Raw genomic sequence first — 15953 nt, forward strand, 5'->3', positions numbered from 1 at the left:
GGCTTACATGGCCAAAGTTAATGTTGCTCGAAGCATTATGCACCAGTGATATGTGGTATGGCTGGGGAGGCATTGGCTAGTATCACAGCCAGATATACACACAGTCACACACCACATACTGTATATATGATCCTGATGGTTTATGTAGTCATACACAGGCGCCGCAGTATACACATATTGCAGAACCTCTGCAGAAGCATCCTAAAACTTGTTGGGCACTATCTGCTTCCTCCCCATGGCAGGCGGGGTATGTTGCCCGTGGATCGCTGGCGAGGGATTGGAAGATGCTCTCGTTGTGTCCTCGGATGCAGCACAAGATGCTGGATTCTGCAGAATTCCTGTTTCTCTGACGTCCTAGTGGATGCTGGGAACTCCGTAAGGACCATGGGGAATAGCGGCTCCGCAGGAGACTAAGCACAAAAGTAAAGCTTTAGGACTACCTGGTGTGCACTGGCTCCTCCCCCTATGACCCTCCTCCAAGCCTCAGTTAGATTTTTGTGCCCGGCCGAGATGGGTGCAATCTAGGAGGCTCTCCTGAGTTTCTTAGAAAAAGTTTAGTTTTAGGTTTTTTATTTTCAGTGAGACCTGCTGGCAACAGGCTCACTGCATCGAGGGACTAAGGGGAGAAGAAGCGAACCTGCCTGCTTGCAGCCAGCTTGGGCTTCTTGGCTACTGGACACCATTAGCTCCAGAGGGACCGAACACAGGCCCAGCCTCTGAGTCCGGTCCCAGAGCCGCGCCGCCGGCCCCCTTACAGAGCCAGAAGCAAGAAGAGGTCCGGAAAATCGGCGGCAGAAGACATCCAGTCTTCACCAAGGTAGCGCACAGCACTGCAGCTATGCGCCATTGCTCCTCAGGCACACTTCACACTCCGGTCACTGAGGGTGCAGGGCGCTGGGGGGGGCGCCCTGAGCAGCAATAAAAAAAACCTTGGCTGGCGAAAATACATCACATATAACCCCCAGGGCTATATGGATGTATTTTAACCCCTGCCAGAATATAGCAAAAAGTGGGAGAAAAGTCAGCCGAGAAGGGGGCGGAGCCTATCTCCTCAGCACACGGGCGCCATTTTCCCTCACAGCTCCGCTGGAAGGACGTCTCCCTGACTCTCCCCTGCAGTCCTGCACTACAGAAAAGGGTAAAACAAGAGAGGGGGGCACTAATTAGGCGCAGTATTAACATAACAGCAGCTATAAGGGGAAAAACACTTCTGTAAGGTTATCCCTGTTTATATATATATATAGCGCTCTGGTGTGTGCTGGCATACTCTCCCTCTGTCTCCCCATAGGGCTAGTGGGGTCCTGTCCTCTATCAGAGCATTCCCTGTGTGTGTGCTGTGTGTCGGTACGATTGTGTCGACATGTTTGAGGAGGAAAATTATGTGGAGGCGGAGCAATTGCCTGTAATAGAGATGTCACCCCCTAGGGAGTCGACACCTGAGTGGATGGGCTTATGGAAGGAATTACGTGACAGTGTCAGCTCTTTACAAAAGACGGTTGATTACATGAGGCAGCCGGCTACTCAGCTTGTGCCTGTCCAGGCGTCTCAAAGGCCATCAGGGGCTCTAAAACGCCCGTTACCTCAGATGGCAGACACAGACGCCGACACGGATACTGACTCCAGTGTCGACGATGAAGAGACAAATGTGACTTCCAGTAGGGCCACACGTTACATGATTGAGGCAATGAAAAATGTTTTACATATTTCTGATAATACAAGTACCACTAAAAAGGGTATTATGTTTGGTGAGAAAAAACTGCCTGTAGTTTTTCCTGCTTCTGAGGAATTAAATGAAGTGTGTGATGAAGCGTGGGTTTCCCCCGATAAAAAACTGATAATTCCTAAAAGGTTATTAGCATCATACCCTTTCCCGCCAGAAGATAGGGCACGTTGGGAAACACCCCCTAGGGTGGATAAAGCGCTCACACGCTTGTCTAAACAGGTGGCACTACCCTCTCCTGAGACGGCCGCCCTTAAGGAACCTGCTGACAGAAAGCAGGAGAATATCCTAAAATGTATATACACTCATGCGGGAGTTATACTGCGACCAGCAATCGCCTCCGCCTGGATGTGCAGTGCTGGGGTGGCTTGGTCGGATTCCCTGACGAACAATATTGATACCCTAGACAGGGACAGTATATTACTGACTATAGAGCATTTAAAAGATGCATTTCTATATATGCGTGATGCACAGAGGGATATCTGCCGACTGGCATCAAGAGTAAGTGCGCTGTCCATTTCTGCCAGAAGAGGGTTATGGACGTGGCAGTGGTCAGGTGATGCGGATTCCAAAAGGCATATGGAAGTATTGCCTTATAAAGAGGAGGAGTTATTTGGGGTAGGTCTATCAGACCTGGTAGCCACGGCAACTGCTGGGAAATCCACATTTTTACCCCAGGTAGCCTCTCAACATAAGAAGACGCCATATTATCAGGCGCAGTCCTTTCGGCCCCATAAGGGCAAGCGGGCAAAGGGCTCCTCTTTTCTGCCCCGTGGCAGAGGGAGAGGGAAAAGGCTGCAGCAAACAGCCAGTTCCCAGGAACAGAAGCCCTCTCCCGCCTCTGCCAAGTCCTCAGCATGACGCTGGGGCTTTACAAGCGGACTCAGGCACGGTGGGGGCCCGTCTCAAGAATTTCAGCGCGCAGTGGGCTCACTCACAAGTGGACCCCTGGATCCTTCAGGTGGTATCTCAGGGGTACAAATTGGAATTCGAGACGTCTCCCCCTCGCCGTTTCCTAAAGTCTGCTTTACCGACGTCTCCCTCCGACAGGGAGGCGGTATTGGAAGCCATTCACAAGCTGTATTCCCAGCAGGTGATAATCAAGGTACCCCTCCTGCAACAGGGAAAGGGGTATTATTCCACGCTGTTTGTGGTACCGAAGCCGGACGGCTCGGTGAGACCTATTTTAAATCTAAAATCCTTGAACACTTACATACAGAGGTTCAAGTTCAAGATGGAGTCACTCAGAGCGGTGATTGCGAACCTGGAAGAAGGGGATTATATGGTGTCTCTGGACATCAAGGATGCTTACCTCCATGTCCCAATTTACCCTTCTCACCAAGGGTACCTCAGGTTTGTGGTACAGAACTGTCACTATCCGTTTCAGACGCTGCCGTTTGGATTGTCCACGGCACCCCGGGTCTTTACCAAAGTAATGGCCGAAATGATGATACTCCTTCGAAGGAAGGGAGTTTTAGTTATCCCTTACTTGGACGATCTCCTGATAAGGGCAAGATCCAGGGAACAGTTGGAAGTCGGGGTAGCACGGTTGGATTCTCAATATTCCAAAATCGCAGCTGATCCCGACGACACGTCTTCTATTCCTAGGGATGATCCTGGACACAGTCCAGAAAAAGGTGTTTCTCCCGGAGGAGAAAGCCAGGGAGTTAGCCGAGCTAGTCAGAAACCTCCTAAAACCAGGCCAAGTCTCAGTGCATCAATGCACAAGGGTACTGGGAAAAATGGTGGCTTCCTACAAAGCAATCCCATTCGGCAGATTCCACGCAAGAACTTTTCAGTGGGACCTGCTGGACAAATGGTCCGGATCGCATCTTCAGATGCATCAGCGGATAACCCTGTCACCAAAGACAAGGGTGTCTCTCCTGTGGTGGTTACAGAGTGCTCATCTTCTAGAGGGCCGCAGATTCGGCATTCAGGACTGGGTCCTGGTGACCATGGATGCCAGCCTGCGAGGCTGGGGAGCAGTCACACAGGGAAGGAATTTCCAGGGCTTGTGGTCAAGCCTGGAGACATCACTTCACATAAATATCCTGGAGCTAAGGGCCATTTACAATGCTCTAAGCCTAGCAAGACCTCTGCTTCAAGGTCAGCCGGTGCTGATCCAGTCAGACAACATCACGGTAGTCGCCCACGTAAACAGACAGGGCGGCACAAGAAGCAGGAGGGCAATGGCAGAAGCTGCAAGGATTCTTCGCTGGGCGGAAAATCATGTGATAGCACTGTCAGCAGTGTTCATTCCGGAAGTGGACAACTGGGAAGCAGACTTCCTCAGCAGGCACGACCTCCACCCGGGAGAGTGGGGACTTCATCCAGAAGTCATCAACATGATTGTGAACCGTTGGGAAAAACCAAAGGTGGACATGATGGCGTCCCGCCTCAACAAAAAACTAGACAGGTATTGCGCCAGGTCAAGGGACCCTCAGGCAATAGCTGTGGACGCTCTGGTAACACCGTGGGTGTACCAGTCAGTGTATGTGTTCCCTCCTCTGCCTCTCATACCCAAGGTACTGAGAATTATAAGACGGAGAGGAGTAAGAACTATACTCATGGCTCCGGATTGGCCAAGAAGGACTCGGTACCCGGAACTTCAAGAGATGCTCACAGAGGAACCGTGGCCTCTACCTCTAAGAAGGGACCTGCTCCAGCAAGGACCCTGTCTGTTCCAAGACTTACCGCGGCTGCGTTTGACGGCATGGCGGTTGAACGCCGGATCCTGAAGGAAAAAGGCATTCCGGATGAAGTCATCCCTACCCTGATCAAAGCCAGGAAGGATGTAACCGCAAGGCATTATCACCGTATTTGGCGTAAATATGTTGCGTGGTGCGAGGCCAGGAAGGCCCCTACAGAGGAATTTCAACTGGGCCGATTTCTGCATTTCCTGCAAACAGGAGTGTCTATGGGTCTAAAATTGGGGTCCATTAAGGTTCAAATTTCGGCCCTGTCGATTTTCTTCCAGAAAGAACTGGCTTCAGTTCCTGAAGTTCAGACGTTTGTCAAGGGGGTGCTGCATATACAGCCTCCTTTTGTGCCTCCAGTGGCACCCTGGGATCTCAATGTAGTTTTGGGGTTCCTAAAATCACATTGGTTTGAACCACTCACCACTGTGGACTTAAAATATCTCACATGGAAAGGGGTAATGCTGTTGGCCCTGGCTTCGGCCAGGCGTGTGTCAGAATTGGCGGCTTTATCCTATAAAAGCCCTTACCTGATTTTTCATACGGACAGGGCAGAATTGAGGACTCGTCCTAAATTTCTCACTAAGGTGGTTTCAGCGTTTCACCTGAACCAGCCTATTGTGGTACCTGCGGCTACTAGGGACTTGGAGGACTCCAAGTTGCTGGACGTAGTCAGGGCCCTGAAAATATATGTTTCCAGGACGGCTGGAGTCAGAAAATCTGACTCGCTGTTTATCCTGTATGCACCCAACAAGCTGGGTGGTCCTGCTTCTAAGCAGACTATTGCTCGTTGGATTTGTAGTACAATTCAGCTTGCACATTCTGTGGCAGGCTTGCCACAGCCAAAATCTGTAAAAGCCCATTCCACAAGGAAGGTGGGCTCATCTTGGGCGGCTACCCGAGGGTTCTCGGCTTTACAACTTTGCCGAGCAGCTACTTGGTCAGGGGCAAACACGTTTGCTAAATTCTACAAATTCGATACCCTGGCTGAGGAGGACCTGGAGTTCTCTCATTCGGTGCTGCAGAGTCATCCGCACTCTCCCGCCCGTTTGGGAGCTTTGGTATAATCCCCATGGTCCTTACGGAGTTCCCAGCATCCACTAGGACGTCAGAGAAAATAAGAATTTACTTACCGATAATTCTATTTCTCATAGTCCGTAGTGGATGCTGGGCGCCCATCCCAAGTGCCGATTGTCTGCAATTATTGTTAACTAAATCGGGTTATTGTTGTTGTGAGCCATCTTTTCAGAGGCTCCTCTGTTATCATGCTGTTAACTGGGTTCAGATCACAAGTTGTACGGTGTGATTGGTGTGGCTGGTATGAGTCTTACCCGGGATTCATGAATCCTTCCTTATTGTGTACGCTCGTCCGGGCACAGTATCCTAACTGAGGCTTGGAGGAGGGTCATAGGGGGAGGAGCCAGTGCACACCAGGTAGTCCTAAAGCTTTACTTTTGTGCCCAGTCTCCCGCGGAGCCGCTATTCCCCATGGTCCTTACGGAGTTCCCAGCATCCACTACGGACTACGAGAAATAGAATTATCGGTAAGTAAATTCTTATTTTTTTATGGGGAGTGCTGTCTATATTCAGGGTGGGTCCTGGGTTTCTGGCTTGGGTTCAGCTCCTCTATCCTTGTCCTGGTGTCAGGGATTCTATGAATGATTTGGTTATGGGTCTGTTTACGCTTGGTAGGGGCATCGGACAGGGGTCCACATTATTGCCATAGATCCAATGGCCTGTGCCATAAGAGCAAACTTTATCCCAAGTTTCCAACATTCCTCGTTCTATCCTCCTCAATCTCTCTCTTCTACTATTGTCCATTATGGTATCCGGTCTCTAGGTCGACCACACTTAAGGTGACAATGTCTTGGTCGACAGTATCTAGGTCGACAGGGTCTCTAGGTTGACATGTTCTAGGTCGACAGGTCAAAAGGTCGACATGAAATTTTCACAATTATTTTCTTTTTTGAACTTTTTCATACTAAGCGATCCACGTGACTACGATTGGGAATAGTAACCTGAGCGAGGCACCCTGCTCGAAGCCGCGAGCCATGCGAGGGGACACAGTGCACTAATTGGGGTTCCCGGTCAGTGTACAGAGAAAACGACACCTGTTGACCTAGAACATGTCGACCTAGTTACTGTCGACCTAGACACTGTAAACCTAAGGGTGGTCCCTCCATACCACACCTGTCCATTATGTGACCTCCTTCAATTGGGTCCTGTATTACCTCTAAACGCTGGGCTGGGGTGGGGAGGGGGGGAGGTGTTGATTCTGCCGGACACGAGACTGTATAATTTATCTGCGCAGTTTGTTCATCGCCGCTTACCTGCTGCCTGGTCCAGGGATGTAGAGATTGACTGTCAGCAGCCAAGTTACTGAAGGAGTCTGGGATTGAGCCCTGTTCACCACCATTGGACAATGCCACCTCCCTGAACTTCACACTCTTGAGGGACCATCCCTCTGGCTGTCCTGTGGGGCGCATTCTTTGGGTGAGCTGTATCAGAATGGGGTATCACACTCATTTGCTCAGTTGAATCTAGATTTTGACCTCCCACCCCCCCTGTTGTATAGGTACCTGCAGCTCCGACACGCTCTCTGTGCACAGTGGGAGAAGCTGTCTCTGCTCTGCTTTGGGCCCTCTCTAGCCAAAAGTCTATTTAACATATTCTACATTGTTATTGCATCTGGGGACTGTGTTCCCTTAGGTTACAGTGGGAGGAGGACATGGGTCTTCTGTTCGATGAGGATTGGGCGGTTCTGTTGGAGTCACCTCATATAGCCACTGCATACGCCAGATCTCAGAAGATACAAGTGACTCTCCTTCGGACCCCCGTTGGGCTCAATGTTTTTGGCTGTATGTCTGCTGACTCCTGGCTTATGTGTGGAGCCATCTCGGCTGATTCTGGCACTTGCTCTGGTCTCATGTCTGATTTGGTTCCTGGTTGAGGCATTGTGGGTAGGACTGGGGTTTAAGATAACATTATCTAACCCATGTCTATATATTTTTTGGACTGGGCCTGGCTGACTCCCTAAACTTATACCTGCAGCTTTACTTCGGCAATCTACTTGTGGTGAGAGCTGGGGTCTGGCTAGGCCGGACCTGGATGGCTCCGCAAGCTCCTATTGGCTGAGTTTGGTTAATGGTCCCATCTCTCCCACATCTGATTCAAGTACCTTGAAAAAGACCATGCTCCCTCAGCTGTGCTAGGGTTTGCTCCAGGCTCGCACCGTATGGTGTCTCTGTGTCCTGAGGGTGTCTCCGATGCCTCAGTTCTGCCTCTTTCCTCGGTGAATGATGATTTGTTTTATTTTCTTACTTGGTGTGTACATAGTGGTCATGCGCTTGTCTGCTGATTGTTCCCGATAATTCCTTATCCGTCATTACGTTTTATGTTTGTGCTTACGATACTGTTACTGACTTGGGGTCTTTAATTTTGTGACTTTTTATATGTTCTCTATCGTAAAAAATAAATAAAAAAATTCAGAGGTTATGAATGAAATAAAGTATTTGAGCTCTTTTCTCCCGCAGGACTCGGAATCTCTTTACAAACATAAATACATAGAACAGTGTTTTAGTGATACAGAAAAGAACAAAACAAAATAACGATGGATACAATAGGCACAGTAAACATAATGCAGGGTTGGTGCAGCCATTTTGGGTTATACACAGTGCGGCACGGGGCGGCACTGCGTACCGGTAAGAAACTGCCAGCCTGTACGCAGTACCGCCGGCCTGACCACCATGCTTGCAGCCGCTGCTCTGCTGTGTGTTGAGGGGAGGGGAGCGCAGCGCGTGCCTCTCCTGCCCCTCTGTGTTCAGTCCGGTCTCCGGCGGCGTGTATCTCTAATGAGGCGCCGGTTCGCTAGCAAGTCAGAGCTCACAGACTGGCAGCTGTGGATCCTGATTGTCTGCTGGACCCGCAAGCTTTGATTGGCTCACAAACCGGCACCTGATTGGAGATACACGCCGCCGAGACCAGACTGAACACTGAGGGGCAGGAGAGGCGCATGCTGCACTCAGCCCCCCGTCATACACAACAGCCAGGGGCAGCAGCGCATTTAGCATCACTGAGGGAGGGGTGTACCTGGCACTGTGGGGCAGTGGGGGCGTATGTGTAACTGGCACTGTAGGGGCATATCTGGCACTGTGGGGGCATATGTGTATCTGACACTGGGGGCATATGTGTATCTGGCACTGTGGGGCATGTGTATCTGGCACTGTTGGGCATATGTGTATCTGGCACTGTAGGGGCATCCCTGGCACTGTGGGGGCATGAGTATCTGGCTTTGTGGGGACATATGTGTATCTGGCACTGTAGGGGCATCTCTGGCACTGTGGGAGCATGTGTGCCTGGCACTGTGGGGGCATGTGTGTATCTGGCACTGTGGGGGCATGTGTGTATCTGGCACTGTGGGGCATATGTGTATCTGGCACTGTGGGGCATATGTGTATCTGGCACTGTGGGGCATATGTGTATCTGGCACTGTGGGGCATCTGTGTATCTGGCACTGATGGGTGCATAGGTGTATCTGGCACTGTTGGCGCATAGGTGTATCTGGCACTGTGGGGGTATAGGTGTATCTGGCACTGTGGGCGCATAGGTGTATCTGGCACTGTGGGCGCATAGGTGTATCTGGCACTGTGGGGGTATAGGTGTATCTGGCACTGTGGGCGCATAGGTGTATCTGGAACTGTGGGGGCATATGTGTATCCTGCACTGTGGGGGCATATGTGTATCCTGCACTGTGGGGCGTATCTGGCACTGGGGGCGTATGTATATCCTGCACTGTGGGGGCGTATCTGGCACTTGGGGCGTATGTGTGTCTGGCACTGCGGGGGCATATCTGGCACTGTGGGGGCATATATGTGTCTGGCACTGCACTACTAGGGGCAAGTGGCACTATTTGGATCATATGTGTATCTGGCCCCCCATATGTGTATCATGCCCCCATTTTATCTAGCCACGCCTCGTGTGGCACGTGGCCACACCCATTATTTGGTGTGCGTGCCCAATCAGCACGCGCACACAGCACCAATAAGAAATTTTGTCTACTTGCCCCACTTGTTAAATATCCCATCCCCAAAAAGTACCAGATGAGGCAGCCAATTTGGGCGCGCTACTTAGATTTCCCCGGGTGGAATAGACAACCCTGGAAGAGATGACACAAAATGGGGAAGTTGCAAAGCTAGACACCAGGGCCCTTACACAATAATCAGTCACACTCTCCCAGCCTCTCAGTCACACGCTGATGACGTGGATAAATATCTCCGCCCTCAGGCTGTGGGGGGAAGAAGAAGAGCATGATGGAGATATTTAGCTAAGCCTGAACGTCTCATTGATCTCGTGTATTATTCAGCGCCATAATCCATAGCGTTTTCCGTACAATGGGGTTGTACACTGTCTCTATACAGAAAACGCACGTAAAGCTTTGTTTTCCTCTGTCTTAGCGATAACGACATCTATGAGCGATGTGGAGAAGATGCCATCCACTACCTTTCCTTCCAGCGCCACATAATATGTGCCTTGGTCATCGCCTGCGTCCTGTCTGTGGCCGTTATCCTTCCCGTCAACTTGTCTGGAAATTTACTGGGTAATTATTCTCCGTACCAGTAGGCCTTGGCGAGAGTTGAGCAAATTTGGGCAACCAGATGAATCATTTCAACGACTTGCTAGATAAATAACAGAGCCATTAGGTGGGCAACTTCTCCGCATTATCAGTCTCCAAAGCTTGATACACCTCCCCCTTAGAATGATTTGGACATACAGTATCACATAAAGGAAAGTCGGGTATCTTCCTTATCTAGGTAACGTTTGTGGCCACCGGTGCGTTTAATGGTAACCAAAATTTCCTACAGATCGGTGTTTACCGAATTTCTATTCACATTGCTATAATAGCATCTGAATGGTGCAAACATATGACATATATGACCTTTAATTACTGTTGTGAACGCCAATGTAAAACCTATGTAAATCAGCGCTATGACATAAGTGGGAGGAGCCTGGTTGTCAGTTCAGACCGGCCATACAAGGGTAATAGTTTGGCTTTGGCTGTATAATCACAAACAATGGGCAGTAAAAAGATTTGTAGTCATGTAGCGGTCACTGGAGTCCATCAGATGGGTTTCTATTAAACGCACGTCGCCGCAAGTCTGGTGAATGTGATATTACAGTGTAATGTGCAGGGATGTACAATACCCCACACATATTTGTAGTGAGATTTACAGAATAAAAGTATTTGGCTGCATTTAGTTCTTTGTGTTGCATGTAGTTCCATCATGTTTATAAGTGAGGCATTCACGGGCTCTGGAAGTGTGCGTCTCAGGTAGGGTGGATTGGGATCGGCGGGATTCCGGCCTAGAATTGTCCATAATTCAATCCTGGGATTGGAGCTTCCAATCCCGGGGATTTCGGGATTGGCCACCACCTTAGTTTTTTCTATGCCGGGCATCGTTGAGCTTCCTCAGGAGGCCCAGACACTGCCCGGCTCCACCTCACTCCGGCTGTGTGCACTGCGCAGCGTGACAAGAAGTCAGAGGTCACGCTGCGCAGCCAGCTTCCTACCGGACGAACCTCACCGCCGCCCTGCACTGTCTCGCACCTCACAGCAAGTGGCCCACTCTCCCTCCCGTCCAGGTTCGGGTGAGTTATCTGGGCTGGGCAGGGGGGGTGGGACACATTGAAAATATTCCCGGGATTGAAAAAAAATGGCCCGTGGTTGGCCACCCTAGTCTCAAGCGCACGCTAGAACACAAAAGAAAGGCTTAAACTAGTATTGGCATGTGATCGCCTCCATGACTGCGTCAACGGGTGCTAGTGCGGCTAACGCCGCGTACACCCAGAGTCAGGCCCTATGTGTTTCTAAGAGGGTCCTTTTATTTTTAAATTATATACAGGTTTGAGTCTCCCAAATCCGAAACGCTTGGGGCCAGAAGAATTTTGGATTTCATGTTTTTCCGTATTATGGAATATTTGCATTCCATAATGAGATATCTTGGGGATGGAGCAGCCTGCCCTCTTTTGTCCCCACCTACGGGCCGCAGTGTCCTGCGGGTGGGAAAAGTTGCAGTGTAGCGATCACCGCCATCTATTCACAGTGACGGCAGAGCTTGGGGGAAGCCCACCACCTCTAAGTGCTAGGCATGCTCGCAAAAGTGACGCAGACTGGGCCGTGCCCCCTCCCCGGCCAGCCATGCCCCCTTTCCGGCGCGCACAGCGATAAACGTATGTCAGCGCCCTGTCCTGCCTGCATTCTAGCGGGGATACTATGTACAGTCTTTATTTACATATTTTCTTTTTTATTTTAAGACGAGGATCCAAAGAACTTTGGCAGAACAACAATAGCAAATCTGCAGCACCAGTGAGTATTGGATGTTCTCCATGTTCTGTGTATGGAGTGACGTGTTCTGTAGCGGTCTGTAATGTGAAAGAGCAATGAAACACGTTACATATGAGGAGTGATGGAGGGGAGTGTGGTGCGTGACATTGGTCCGGTAGATGTTCTATTAGGCCGGAGGAAGGCTGAATCGGGACAGATGGACTTGTCTATATGGAGCTAGGGGGATCCGTTCAGGATACCGGTGTTCAGCACCCCTCCTTTCAGAGTGCTGGCGCCGGAATGCCGACACTGTGCGGAATGTTGACACCGGCATCCAGACATGTATTGGCGGTATTCCGATCTAGCTCTGCCGGGACTCCTGCTTGGTAAACCAGGAATGGGGGGGCTTTAGGTTTAGGCTGCAGAGAAGGGAGGTTAGGGTTAGGCTGCAGGGAAGAGAAGTTTACGGTTAGGCTGCGAGGAAGGAAGAGAGGGTTAGGGTTAGGCTGCGGGGAAGGGAGGGAGGGTTAGGCTGCGGGGAAGGGAGGGAGGGTTAGGCTGCGGGGAAGTAAGGGAGGGTTAGGGTTAGGCTGCGAGGAAGGAAGAGAGGGTTAGGGTTAGGCTGCGGGGAAGGGAGGGAGGGTTAGGCTGCGGGGAAGGAAGGGAGGGTTAGGGTTAGGCTGCAGGGAAGAAGGCGAGGGTTTGGGTTAGGCTGCGGGGAAGGAAGGGTTTGGGTTAGGCTGCGGGGAAGAAGGCGAGGGTTTTGGTTAGGCTGCGGGGAAGGAAGGGTTTGGGTTAGGCTGCGGGGAAGGAAGGTTTAGGGTTAGGCTGCAGGGAAGAAGGGGAAGGTTTGGGTTAGGCTGCGGGGAAGGAAGGGTTAGGCTGCGGGGAAGTTAGGTTTAGGCTGCAGGGAAGTTAGGTTTAGGCTGCAGGGAAGGGAGGGTTAGGGTTAGGCTGCGGGGAAAGGAGGGTTAGGGTTAGTCTGCGGGGAAAGGAGGGTTAGGCTGCGGGGAAGGAAGGGAAGGTTAGGGATAGGCTGCGGAGAAGGAAAGTTTAGAGTTAGGCTGCGGGAAGGGAGGGTTAGGCATCACCAGGGAAGGTTAAGTTTAGTCTGCAGGGGTGGAGGTTAGGGTTAGGCTGTGGGGAAGGGAGGGTTAGGGTTAGGCTGCGGGGAAGGGAGGGTTAGGGTTAGGCTGTTGGGGAGGGGGGATAGGGTTAGGCTGCGGGAAGGGAGGGTTAGGCATCACCAGGAAAGGTTAAGCATAGGCTGCGGCGGGGGGGGGGAATAGGGTTAGGCTGTGGGGGATAGGGTTTGGCTGTGGGAAGGGAGGGAGAGGGGAGCATGGGGGAGGGTTAACATACTTAGCTGACTCCTGTAAAGTCCTCTACTTCGGGATGCTGGTGTCAGTCATGTGCCCGCCGCCATCCATCTGCCAGGATATCGTATGTATGCCCCAAGGATGCTACCTACGTTACTTGGCATGATTCCCATCATCACAGCATTGTGCCTTTTGTGTTTACAGAGACAGCCTGCTATGGCTCCACACTGTCGTGGGCGTAATTTATCTCATCGCCATTGTCCTGCTCATGCGACATCATACATCCGCCATCAAGTACAAGGAGGAAAATATGGTAGGTGCAGAAATGGGGTCTGACCTCGCGCCCTCCCTCCCCCATTCACATCAGACCTTCTAGAGAGGACCAGTGGAGGTGTTGCCTATAGCAACCAATCAGATTCTAGCTATCATTCTATAGAATGTCTTCGCTAAATGAGAGCTGGAATCTAATTGGTTGCTGTTGGCAACTTCTCCACTCATCCTCGTTAGTAGGTCTGATACAGCTTCCTCTGTGTGGTTTATAGCCTCCATCATACAACCTAGAGATATCGGTGTGGTATCTGTTGTCTGGAATGTTTGGACTTGACATTGTCTGGATAAGGTCTGCATTTGCGAATATAGGGAGACATTCAGACCCTGCCGCACAGCGGCTGCACGGCTATACAAATTGCGGTCGCATCCCCGATGGATGTGTACCACAATGTGATTGAAATCGGCGGGCGGAGTTACGGTGTTGCGAGGGCGGTGCCGTGAAAACGGGGGAGATTTGGTGGTGACGGTGACCTCACATGAAGCCGATCCAATAAAAAAAAACGGCAGTTTACCGTCTGAGCGCTGCCAGGGGTCAACCTCAGATCCAATGCGTTCGCAGCAGGGGACAGCCTCACACATGCTGTGCAACAGGGGGCAGCCTCACACATGCAGTGCCGCCTTGCCCCCAGCTTGTGCAGAGATGAACGCAGATCTGGCTGCTTATGTCTCTGAAACCTCCAAAGTCTTTATTCTTTTATCTTCAAATCAACATTTCGGAGCCCCCACCCATACAAGAGTAAAGACAACAGTGCAACTTACCCATCTAGATACCCGCTCACTCGCCGGGACACCGCATCCACGGCACTACCCCAGCGTCCAACTTCCGGGTGCGGTATCGCGGTAGACTTTCGCTCCCAGCATGCCCAGTTACCAAGACGACCCTCAGCATGCATCTCACCAGGGCCCGGATACCAGAAGCGGCGCTGTCCCCCAGCGCTCCCCAGCAAGCTGACCTGCACGGGATGCCCCCTCCGCAGTGTGCACAACTATAAACTAGAAAACACATACCGGTATATTAAAGTACAAATCCATAATAAATTAAAGTGCAGAAAATATAAATCAACATGGACTCCAGAAACAGAGAGGAATAGAAAATACTCCGCATCAGAGAAAAAGGAAGATAAATGCAGAACAAAGGGAGAGCTTAAAAAGACATCATAAAGCATTCCAGTTAATTTTATCATTAAGACCCTGCGGAAACATAATGTTCACTCGCAGGTTCAGTAATGTCTTGGTCCTGTCACCCTTCCGCCCGTTGTGACGGGAACATGGTCAACACAAAAGTATCTTAACAAATTCAATGTATGACCCGCACTCTAAAAGTGACGTCCGGTTGGTCGACCTCCTTTCTTTCTAAGGTCAGTTTTATCGCCGATCGACGGGCTGCCGTGCGCTCACAAAACTTACGGGTAGTGTGCCCAATGTAGTATAGCCCACATGGGCAAACCATAGCGTATACCACGTGGGACGTACTGCGTGTAATGACGTGTTTAATGGTAAATATTTTAAATGCGGATGTTTAAATTCCTTACGAGCCACCATATGTCTTTTTTGGTCGACAATGTTTGGGTCGACCACTATTGGTCGACAGGGTTTCTAGGTCGACAGGGTCTTTAGGGTGACATGTTCTAGGTCGACAGGTCAAAATGTCAACATGAGTTTAAAAAAAAAAAAAAAATTTTTTAAACTTTTTCATACTTAACGATCCACGCGGACTACGATTGGGAGTAGTAACCTGCCCGAAGCATGGCGAGCGAATACGGTGCACTAATTGGGGTTCCCGATCACTGTACGGAGAAAACGACACACAAAAAAATAATCAAAAACTCATGTCAACCTTTTGACCGGTCGACCTAAACACCCTGTCGACCTATTTACTGTCGACCAATAGTGGTCGACCCAAACATTGTCGACCTATTTACTGTCGACCTTACATACCACACCCGCTGGCATGTGGCACAATTGGGACATCGGTAGCAACCAGGGTGTTGATAGCACACATTGGGGATCTTGCTTATTCCCGCACCGGTAACGTCTGCCTTGACTGCACGATCTGGTAAATTGCTGCCTCTCCTAAAAGCTGCCGCCTTTGTGGTTTCCCAGAAGATTGGCAAGTCGGGATCAAATGCGAACAAATGCAGCTAGCGATCAACTCGGAATGACCACCTATATCAGGCTCTATGTAGTATTTAAGAAGAGTGAGAGTACTGCTGTGCAAAATCCGGTATTTGCCCCCTGTGGTGTTTCCCATTTTACCGTATATTTTGTTTCCTCACCTGACACTAGCAGCAGCCGCTGATGTTATCACTGGTTGGTAAATAATGGACAGTGTTATGTATAATAAAGGGAATATCTGTAATAGAACAATATAGGACTATTATGAAACTTATAAAGACCGACCCTCTTCTTCCACGTCTTCTTCGGCAGGTGAAACAGACGCTGTTTGTGACGGGGCTTCCAAAAGAAGTGGGCAGAGAGACGATCAGCAATCACTTCAGGTAGAAGCGCAGACGCAGCCGAACACCACGCACAGTCTACTAGAGGGGATACGATCATTAGGTCGACCA

The 15953-nt window shown here is 50.5% G+C and overlaps 1 protein-coding gene across 1 annotated transcript in view; it reads left to right on the forward strand.

Moving 5' to 3' along the window:
• The window catches only part of TMEM63A (transmembrane protein 63A), a 102196-nt gene that overhangs the window by 32026 nt on the left and 54217 nt on the right, over positions 1-15953 (forward strand). The window contains exons 6-9 of the mRNA XM_063918985.1: positions 9870-10012; positions 11728-11779; positions 13261-13369; positions 15814-15884. Of these exons, the coding sequence (XP_063775055.1) occupies positions 9870-10012; positions 11728-11779; positions 13261-13369; positions 15814-15884 (375 nt within the window). The remainder of the gene's footprint in view (positions 1-9869; positions 10013-11727; positions 11780-13260; positions 13370-15813; positions 15885-15953) is intronic.

Source organism: Pseudophryne corroboree, chromosome 4, assembly GCF_028390025.1.
Source record: "Pseudophryne corroboree isolate aPseCor3 chromosome 4, aPseCor3.hap2, whole genome shotgun sequence".
Classification (NCBI taxonomy): Eukaryota; Metazoa; Chordata; class Amphibia; order Anura; family Myobatrachidae; genus Pseudophryne; species Pseudophryne corroboree.